The sequence below is a fragment of the Phoxinus phoxinus genome (assembly GCF_949152265.1).
Source record: "Phoxinus phoxinus genome assembly, chromosome: 9".
Lineage (NCBI taxonomy): Eukaryota > Metazoa > Chordata > Actinopteri > Cypriniformes > Leuciscidae > Phoxinus > Phoxinus phoxinus.
Genome location: NC_136884.1, coordinates 33,938,566 through 33,948,932, shown reverse-complemented (window position 1 = coordinate 33,948,932; position 10,367 = coordinate 33,938,566). Strand labels below are relative to the sequence as shown.

The 10,367-nt window shown below is 37.9% G+C and overlaps 2 protein-coding genes across 2 annotated transcripts; one reads left to right on the top strand and one right to left on the bottom strand.

Annotated features, from left to right (window-relative positions):
• Nucleotides 1-2,369: 2,369 nt before the first annotated feature.
• Nucleotides 2,370-4,535, bottom strand: LOC307004388 (uncharacterized protein). Its single transcript, XM_079623534.1, has 5 exons — nt 4,353-4,535; nt 3,928-4,021; nt 3,478-3,565; nt 3,056-3,223; nt 2,370-2,886 (listed from the first exon to the last, which is right to left on the bottom strand). The coding sequence occupies exons 1-5, from the start codon at nt 4,423-4,425 to the stop codon at nt 2,614-2,616; spliced, it is 696 nt and encodes a 231-aa protein (XP_079479660.1). The 5' UTR covers nt 4,426-4,535; the 3' UTR covers nt 2,370-2,613.
• A 2,412-nt stretch (nt 4,536-6,947) lies between these two features.
• Nucleotides 6,948-9,411, top strand: LOC307004117 (uncharacterized protein). Its single transcript, XM_079623066.1, has 3 exons — nt 6,948-8,169; nt 8,252-8,463; nt 8,643-9,411. The coding sequence occupies exons 1-3, from the start codon at nt 8,033-8,035 to the stop codon at nt 8,786-8,788; spliced, it is 495 nt and encodes a 164-aa protein (XP_079479192.1). The 5' UTR covers nt 6,948-8,032; the 3' UTR covers nt 8,789-9,411.
• Nucleotides 9,412-10,367: the final 956 nt, after the last annotated feature.

The window sequence follows — 10,367 nt, the reverse complement described above, 5'->3', positions numbered from 1 at the left end:
ACCCCACCCCACATCATTCTTGTCGGTTATTGGCTGGAACAGTTTGTTATGTTTCGTGGTGCGGGTTAGTCCAGTTTGTTTTTGTTGTTGTTTGTGGAGCCTGGGGTGTCTAACGAGACTGCATTTTTTTAGAGTGTGTTCAGGAGACAGACAGCTAGCGGATAGTGAGGAGATATTTGCTGTATGTGACAAAAAAATGTTTGGCCTAAAAAATGCGTGACATCGCTTAGAGCACCTTTAAATGAAACAATATCGCAACATTTCGACAAATACATTATCTGAACTGTTTTTACAATTTAATTCAGGGCGATTTAGGGCCAATCCCAATTCTATTTTATACCCCTTCGCCTACCCCTAACCCTTCGCCTACCCCTTCCCCTTGGCCCTTGAAACAGAGTGGCAAGGCGTAGGGGTGAAGATATTCCCCTAAGAAATGGGACACCACTACTACACCGTTCACGTCATTATACGTCGTCGCTAGCGCCTACGTCACAGGAGATGCGCCGATGTTTACCACAAACTTCCAAGATGCCGTCGTCAGCTGTAGTCATCTCAGTTGCGTGGGTTACTGCTATTTTTTTGCATTTAAATTGTGAAGTTCGCAGAAAACAACGGAGACGACGATATCTTCGACGATTAAGTTTGCTGGTGGATCAGTTTATGGTATGTATGATGGCTGCTAAGACGTTTTGTTGTAATTTGAACGTAACGTTTAACGTTAGCTAACCACAACTCGATAACGTTAGAAGCTGGAAAAACTGTAAAACGTCAGTGGACTTGTATTATGTGGTGTTTTATTAACACGTTGGAGTTACAGACCTATGTTTGTATGCATTTATTTATTTACTGTGTTTACAGGATTTATACAACTGAATAACCTTTTGAAGTTACTCGTTCGTGCGTGATAGCCAATTGTTTGTACCATAGCTTGTGTGATTTTGTTTTGGGGGAGAGGAGATGTGAAAGTGTTTACAATTCAGAATAATAATGTGAAATTTTTTCCAGGCTGGTCGTCCAGTAACGTACTGCAAGTTAAACCATAACGTGCCCATCTTGCGGTTGTGGTTTGATGTGGAGCTGGAGCTGAAGCAGGATTTCCGCCTGAGCAGAAGAGCAATGAATGCTTTGCAGAGGCTCTTGCAAAGAGAACAGGACCATGGCTGGGGTCATCAGCTGGAAACTTTGATCTATGTTTACTGGCTGGCCCATGGACTATCATATCGGGTAGTGTCCAGTGTTTTCAATGTGCCAAAAGCAACAGTCCATCGCGTAATCCACAGAGTGGCACAAAACATATGGATAAACCTGAAGAAAGCAATCTCCTTCCCACAAGCAGAGGAGCTGCAGGCAGTAGGGCAAGGATTTGTCCAACTATCAAGAACACCTGCATTTAACAACATTGTTGGTGCAATAGATGGCACCCACATCAGGATCAAACCACCACGGCGGCACCAAATAGACTACTTAAACTACAAGGGCTTTTATTCCATCAACATGCAAGCAATATGTGATTCCAGTGGACGATTCCTAGATGTATTTATTGGCTATCCAGGGTCAGTTCACGACACCCGAATACTGAAAAACAGTTCATTTTATAGGGCACAGCGGTATCCACCTAGAGGGTACATTATTTTGGGTGATGGGGGCTATCCCTGTTTAGACACCCCACTCTGCTTGATCACACCCTACAAAGAGCCAGTGTTTGGACAGGTCCAGGGACGCTTCAATTACTACCAGTCAAGGGCGCGCAGTATTATTGAAAGAGCTTTTGGTATTATGAAAACAAGATGGAGGTCTACACTTTTCAGAGCCTTGGAAGTTAAACCAACATTTGCACCCCAGGTCATTGCTTCCTGTGCCTTTTTGCACAATGTGTGTTTGGACAACGAGGACATGCTCGAGCCAGATGACGACATTTCAAGGGAAAATTCTGACTTCCAACCTCCCTGTGAAGCCATGGCATACAACGAAACATCTGGGAATGCTACAAGGGACAGACTGGCTGCCCTAGTTTCAGGCATTGTGCAAGCCACATGAAGATGATCCGTGTGCGTGTGTGTGTGTGTGTATATAGAAATGTTGTTCTTACACACACAGATTTTTTTCTTACATCTATAAATGTATAAATATTGTTCTTACACTCACATATCGATATTGTTCTTACATCTATAAATATTGTTCTTACACACACATATATCGATATTGTTCTTACATCTATCTATATATCAATATGTATATATAGTTCTTTTTAATCATTGTTATTTCAAATAAAATTACATTGCAAAAACATAGTGCATGGTGAATTGTGTATCTGTTTTAGGATATTTTGCTGTTTGGTATTGTTATTAATCCCCAGAAACACCTTTTTTAAGAAACAATATTTTTTATTGCCTTAATGCATAAAACTCTATAAATAGATAAGAACACATCCATTCACATAAAAAAATAAAATATTGCACTGGAATGTATAAACTTTGTAAATAAAAAAAATATAGAATAGCATATAAACAAAAACTTGGCATAAACCTGTACCTGTACAGTTGTGCAAAACAACTTGTAAACAACTGTTTAAACAACTTGTAAACAACAATTTAGAAAGCACATGAAAGACAACTACATTTTGTCTACCATTTTTTCAAATAGACACAAGAACCTCTCAGTCTTGGCCTCACTCTCGTTGTGGCGTCTTTGCTCCTCATGGGACTCCTCAACTAAAAATTCCAAAATAGGATTACTTTTGCGCTTTCTTTTCCTGGGTGAAGGAGTTAAGGTGCTTGCCATGGCCGTTGGGGTTGCTGCACTGTGAGAGGCTGTGGCTCCTGTATTTGGCAACGGTGAGAAGGCTCCTATGCTGCTGCTGGCTGCATTACTAGGCTCAACAATCTCCTAGGAGAACAAGACAATACATAAGTAATTACAATAAAGAAATGAATAATATATGTAATTTGCAGTCAAAATTATGAAAATCTACATTCTGACAATAATAAATGCACAATAATAAAATAACAAAAGAACAATAATAAATTCCTCCTGACCACAACAATTTAAACCTTACCATGACTATTGTTACTGGATCCTCATCATTGAATGATGCAACCACCACAGGAGGGTCCACAGAAGGCCTGGCACCCAGCACCTCGTGCATATCCTCATAGTACTGCCACGTAGCAGCTGTTGCCTCTCCAGAATCTGTTCCCGAACCAGTTTTAGGTGTTTTTAGGTCCTGGAGGAAGGTACAAGCACAATAGACATTATTATAATATAATCCTTACAATTAATCCTTTCATTTCACTACATTTTTTACATTAGCAATTAAATAAAAGGGACAAATAAATATTGTAAGAAAGTATAGCTTGATTTAATATAAATTAAATATGTGTGTGTTCATTTAACAAGGATACATGTTAAACATGTTGTAAAATAAATTACTATTATTACTATTACTATTAAAAGTTTTTATAACACCACATTGCTTACCTTATATTTTCTCTTTAAATTCTCCCACTTCTTGGATGCTTGTTGGCCAGTCACCTTTCCTTCCAAACCCATTTCTTTTACGAGGGTCCTGTAACATTTATAAATATAAACAATATAAATAGTAATAAATAAATCAGAAAAAGCTTTATTGCCAGGTATATTTATATGGGATTTGTTTTGGTGGCAGAAGCTTCCACAGCACAAGCAGAATGACAGTGACAAGGCACAGATAATAAAAAGAATAAAAATAGAATAAGTAAAAAAAAAAAAAAAATACACAATATACAAACATAGACAATAGACGGTATAAGTATGTTATGTACAAACGCAAGGAAATGTAATAAGTATGGTGTGTTAAATAAACAAATGTAATAGTGTGTAGTGCAAATGAAGTGCACATATCTAACAGAAGTCAGGCGCAAGCACAGTAACGTTTAACAGATTACTCACTCCCAAAGTTGTTTTGCACTGTATTTGGACTTCAGGAAACGTTGCTCGTTGTCAGCGCGAAAACGGATGATCCTCCGGGTTTCCTCAGGTGTCCCTGTTTGATAAAGAACATACAAAACTGGTTGATCATGTTGCAAAAAGCATGAAACTGTAAGCACTGTTTGTTTATATGTGTTCACGTATAACCACATGAAAATACGTTCATCGCAGACGTACGGTAAAAGATAAGCCCATTCTCTGCCGCAATTACATTCAGTTATCAGACATGAAAATATGTTGCGGGACTATCGTTAGCTAACTTCAGCGATTTTTTGACAAACGTTTCTTTTAAGAACATCACCGTAAATATGAACACAAGATTGAATGTAACATAAAACTAATGTTTTTTTGTTGTTAAAATGTTTATTAATGCAAAAAATACTTACATTTATGTATCTCCGTTCTCACGTTGGCAGCCATGTTGTCTCTGTAGCCGGTGTATGCTGGGACATTTCTCATAGCCCTTCGTTTGAAGTGTGGTCCTGAAAAATCTTCGTTTGAAGGGCTATCTGACCCTTCCCCCTTCCCCTAGCCCTCCAACTAAAAGAGAATCGAGACAGCCCTACCCCTTCACGTGAACGCGCAAAACAGAGGGGTAGGGGAAAGTGAAGGGGTAAGGGGTAGAATTGGGATTGGCCCTTAGCCTAGACTACATTTAATTATAGTGAGATTTTCACCCTTGTCCGTTCATCATTGGGAAGCACTCACATGATAGCTAAACATGTTTGAGTAGATCCTCTGCACCTCTCGGTTTCATACGGATTACCTAATCAGATAACATTTACAGATAAACTTTTGAATAAAAGTTTGAATATGAATAAAAGTTTACAGTTTTGAACGATGTAGGCTACTCTAGTCTACTCTGATCTGTATGACTAAAAAACTACGGAGTAGCCTATTATGGCCTAAGTTATTTTAGCTGTTATGAGAAAAATAAATCCAAATGAACGCGCCGCCGCGTCTGCAGAACACTAATTCAACATGCCAGAATAAAACCCGACTTTAGAACAATGGATAGCGCCACTGGGCGTGTGTGCCAAAATACTTAATTATAAACTTCAATTTTTCATTCAAAATAATCTCAAAATGCTTTGTGACATTTTGAAAGCCGTGCATGCATTAAGGCACTGGAACCATGAACTGAAACTGGTTCTGATTTTATTGTTTGTCGTTTAAACGTGCCTGTTGCATATCTTTACATTATATATTTTAAATGGTCTATTGGTGAAGTAATTTATAGCATTGTTTACTGTGGAGGGAGGGGGGATTCAAATAATTCAGCAGAAGCAGTGATGTTTAGACCAGAAGGAAATCCCCGTCCCCCCTGGCAAATCGCACCTTGCTTAAAACCATGTTTTACAAACTCTTTATATGAACCAAAAAAAAAAAGAAGACTATCCTGTATAAAAAATGTTTTGTTTGTTTGATTGTCTGCATTAATAATAGGCTATGACATGCATTAATAGGCAAATATAAAATGTACAGTAGTCTATGTTTGTTCGGGATTCGAACCAGTGTCATCCAAATGATCGATATGTAAGTTCTACCACTCGGCCATGAATTTACTCACTGAGAGTTGCCCGGTTTCTGCAGAGAAGCGCTCATCATTCGTCTCATTCCTCAATATAGTAGTAAACAAATAATCAGCTTCATTGCACCTAATTTATTTTTGTTTGTTATTTTGGTTATTATTATTATTTTATCACACTGCTCCCAAAGGTATATAGGCTTATGTCGCCCACCGACGTCTAGGCGTAGGCTACAATATGAAATAAAGGTTATATTGTTCTCGTCTCTATTTTTAAATTATGATTCTATTTTTCTGTCCTAAACAATGTTCTATAGTAGCCTATTTCATCTGTTAATTGACATTAACCCCGCTTACATTTCAAAATACGGCAATAGCGGCTGTTTTGCACAATGTCCCTCTGCGCCACCTGGCGGTCATTTCGCGAATGACTTTGAAATGCGACTGGATTATTTTTACCGCGGTAGTTTTGCCGCGGTGCCTGGCGCGGCGGTAATAGGCATTCTGGTTGAGTACCATCTGTACCTTCATGGTACAGGCCCCAGGTGTTATTATGTCGACCTATAGCAAATGTTATTATGTATGTGCTCAAGAGCAAATTTAAGTAATACATGTTCATATCACTTCTCTACTGGGTATTTTATTAATTTTATTATAATGTAGATTACTAAAATTAATGGTAAACCGATAATAAGATAAGATGAAAGTTAGCATTTATTATTAATTTAATACGGCCAAATCATTCACAAAATCGTACATAAAAGAATGCGCATGCTCAGACCTGAATCGTCTACACCATCGTCTGTATTTTAAACCAATTCAATTGTGTCGCCCCGCCCCGCCCCGCCCCGCCCCGCCCCATCGTCCAGACTGCACTCTGTGGTACTACCTCTTGGAAATACCTGATGAGACAGTTTATAACTATTTGTTCCTTTAAAACAAAACAGGAAAGTCTCCGCACAACTCACGCAGATTTTGAATTTCGAAACCTTGCTGGGTTCATGGACGCCATGGATGGGTGGGTTGATTATTATATAACAATTTAGCCATTCTATTTATTAAACCTCAATCTTTTAGGCCTATAGACAATGCAATTTTGTTCATACTTTTACATTATTTAGTTGACACATTGGTAACACTTTACAATAAGGTTCATTAGTTAATGTATTAACTAACATGAAACTAACCATGAGCAATACATTTGTTACTGTATTTGTTAATCTTTGTTAACGTTAGTTAATAGAAATACAGCTGTTCATTGTGTGTTCATGTTAGTTCACACTGCATGAACTAATGTGCACAAGAAAGTATTAGTAAATGTTCAAATTAACATTAACAAAGATTTATAAATGCTGTATATGTGCAATTCATTAATACGAACCTTATTGTGGCGGATTAGACATCCTGTGCCAGTCTCCCGCAAGTTTTTGGAACAAATCTCTGAACAATTAAAGTTGATAATTACGCTATGTCTGCAAAGACCCCAAGAAACGGATTACATATATTATCGGCTGGAAAGTGTTGTTCAGGTTGTTTCTCGTTTAGCTGCGGTTGTTTCATTGCCGAGAGAGGATGAGATTTTTCATTTTTTACACAGCAGTTTAGAGCTTTTGGCACCAGAAGTTGATGTAGGCCTAAACTTTGAAGAGCGTGGACATATGGTAGTAGGGAAAGAACAACTGCAGTTTTTACTGGAGCAACGGTTTAAAGTGCATGAGATCGCAAGGATGTATGGAGTATCCTATTCAACAATTAGGAGGTGGATGAAGGCGTACAAACTTTCCGTACGACAAACGTATTCTGACATCAGTTCAGAAAACTTGAAAGAAGTCATTCAAAACTTCATTGGACAGTGCCCGAACAGTGGATACAGGATTGTTGATGGCCACCTGAGATCCGTAGGCATAAGGTATGACCTTTATACTATAGCTTATATATTTTTTTCCCACCTACAAATCGTAAATTTGAAAATTGCATAATTCATACAAAAAATCATAAAATTTTGCCACGAGAGCGATTCAAAAGCATACGAGCCACCTGCTCTCTAATAGCTCTCACGGTACTTTTGTCATTCACCGATCGGTCTGGTCTGTGCAGCGCCGGTTCAAGTCGAACAAGCCTATCAATAACGATTCCACACATAAAAAACCAAACCCCCAATAAGGCACGAGCAAATCAGGTAGCAATATTGAGAAAACGCCCATCATTTGGAAAAACTCATTACAGCTCCACAGAGACCTGCGTGAAATAAATAGTTGCAGATTAGAATGCCATTGGACAGTTAATATAGTCCCACCCCTGGCCAATACGAGACAAGATGTTATGTTACTTGTATTGGTAATCATTTGTTTGATTATGATAAGTAAAATTATAACTTTTGCTGTTTTTAAAAAGATGAACGTTTAAGTAGACTTGATTACTATTTTATTTTGAAGACCCATTTTTTAGAATTATTCCCCTATAAATTAATTTTACAATGTGTGTAGCATTAATAATTACCTTGTTCTGAATGTTTCAAGGGTTAATCGTAATCGAATAATGGAAACAATGAGGCAAGTTGATCCTGTGGGGACAGTGTTGCGTGGCCTGGACCTACAGATTACACAAAGGCGGCCATATTCTGTGCCAGGTCCTTTGTCTCTGTGTCACATTGATGGCAACCACAAACTTGTTCGGTAAGCATTTTCATCAAACATTGAATGTGTACATTACATTGGCCCTTAATTGATGTAGTTTTCTTGTGTCTGTGCCTGTTAGGTGGAGAATTGTTGTCCATGGTGGCATTGACGGCTTCAGTAGGAGGATCATGTACCTAAGGGGCAATAACAACAATAGGGAAGCAACTGTTCTAGACTGCTTTCTTGGTGCAGTCCATGAACTTGGTCTACCTCACAGAGTGAGAAGTGATAAAGGTGGTGAAAATGTGGAGGTGACCAGGTTTATGTTGGAGCATCCAGAAAGAGGACCTGGTAGTTAACTTCAATCGAACTGATTGCAATATATGATATTTTAAGTGTATTGCAAAATGTAATATAAAATGTAAAGATGTTACTTTCCAGTGCAAGAGCTGTGCTAAATCCATGTTATCTGTGAAAATATTATTGTGTTTTTCTGTTTTAATTTACACACCTAACTTTTGTTTTAACAGCTTCATCACTGGAAAAAGTGTCCATAACCAGCGAATCGAACGGCTGTGGCGTGATGTGTGGTGCTGCGTACTTTGTAACTATTATGCCGCCTTCCGACATCTTGAAGACCTTTTACTGTTGGATCCTGACCAGGACCTTCACTTGATCTGCCTTCACTACGTGATTCTACCAAGGCTGAACCATCATCTTCAGCTGTTTATGAGGACATGGGACAACCATTCCCTTTCCACTGAAGGGAACAGGTCACCTAATCAGCTGTGGTTAGCTGGCCAAGTTATGGGTCCCCAGCAAATTCAGAAAACACAGTAAGCATAGATCTCTCTTATTTTAAAAAACTTTTAAAATATCACTGCTTTTTACGTCTCATCCGAAGGACGGCGCTCTTTGTCCCCGTCACTACACTGGGGTGTTAGGACCTGCACAGGGTGAGCGCCCCCTGCTGGCCTCACTAACACCTCTCCCAGCAGCAACCTGGACTTCCCAGGAGTCTCCCATCCAGACACTGACCTGCTCAGCTTCAGTGGGACACCGGTCTTAGGCTACTGGGGGATATGACTGCTGTTGGATATTGGATGATATTGGTTAATCATATAAGTACTATAAACATGACTGTTATGCCATAGCTGTAGTCAGTTTTATACAATATAACTGCAGTGTTGACTGTTAATTTGACTTCTAATTACCGGGATGTCAAAGTCTGTTATCTATTATTTAGATATGCTACAAATGAGTTTTGACATAAAAAAATAAAATAATAATTCAGTCATGTATACATTTTCACTCCTTATTTATTTTTTGTTGGTGGAATTTAACTTTTTTTCCAAAGATGCGGAACCCAATACAAACAATACAAATCTGTAAGACATTTAAAGCACTTAAGATATTTTATAAAAGCAAATATATACTATATCGAAATTGCTCCTTTCAGAAATTGTTAATGCATTGAGCCCTTAATGTACAGGAATAAATGACCCAAGACTTAACTGAAACTTCCTACAAGTATATCAAGGAGTGGACATATATATGTACCTCTGCTGCCACCTACTGATTTTAGTGGTCATTTCATGTAATTTTTGTTTTAACTGTTGAGATGCATCCGTTTAAGCCTTTTACTTTATTTATCTGGGCTGTCAATTCTTTGCCTGAGTTGGGCGAGATATTTGTATGCTCTCAACATAGTAGCAAAAAATGTGTAATATGACTAGGCTACATTTAATAGAGTGCTAGGCTTTTTAAAAACTTTAGTGTAGCTTTATTAAATAGTACATTTATGTTAAACAAATTTAATTTTTAATGATTACCGACTTGTTCAGAATAAGTATAGCAGTATCCAGCAATCAGAAGTAGGCTAACTAAATTGAGTTTAAAATCCAATAAGCTCTAAAAATGGTTTCTGAATGGTTAATGTTAAATACAGCATCTATGAGTGAATTTGAGGCATGCAAAGACCGCCTGCTGCAGAGCATTAACAAATCTTAAAAAAATAAAAAAATAATGATATGACCCACCTTTTCTAAATTTTACTAGCCCATTTTATTTGTCTCTCGTAAGATTGTATAATCAAAATACATGACAATCTATCATTGGGATACCAAATGTGACATTCAGCATTATATAAATAAATCAAATGTAGTCCTACATAAACTGCCAAAGAGCATAAGATTATCTATGATAATGTCTATAACAGTAAATGTATGAGAAAATAAGGAAAATTAGCTCCAGAA

Coding starts and splice junctions, on each gene's coding strand:
- LOC307004117 (XM_079623066.1), top strand. CDS start 8,033: ATGGAAACAATGAGGCAAGTTGATCCTGTGGGGACAGTGTTGCGTGGC. Junction 8,170..8,251: donor GGCAACCACAAACTTGTTCG/GTAAGCATTTTC, acceptor TGTGCCTGTTAG/GTGGAGAATTGTTGTCCATG. Junction 8,464..8,642: donor GCATCCAGAAAGAGGACCTG/GTAGTTAACTTC, acceptor TTGTTTTAACAG/CTTCATCACTGGAAAAAGTG.
- LOC307004388 (XM_079623534.1), bottom strand. CDS start 4,425: ATGAGAAATGTCCCAGCATACACCGGCTACAGAGACAACATGGCTGCC. Junction 3,566..3,927: donor AGTGCAAAACAACTTTGGGA/GTGAGTAATCTG, acceptor TAAATGTTACAG/GACCCTCGTAAAAGAAATGG. Junction 3,224..3,477: donor ATTTAAAGAGAAAATATAAG/GTAAGCAATGTG, acceptor ACCTTCCTCCAG/GACCTAAAAACACCTAAAAC.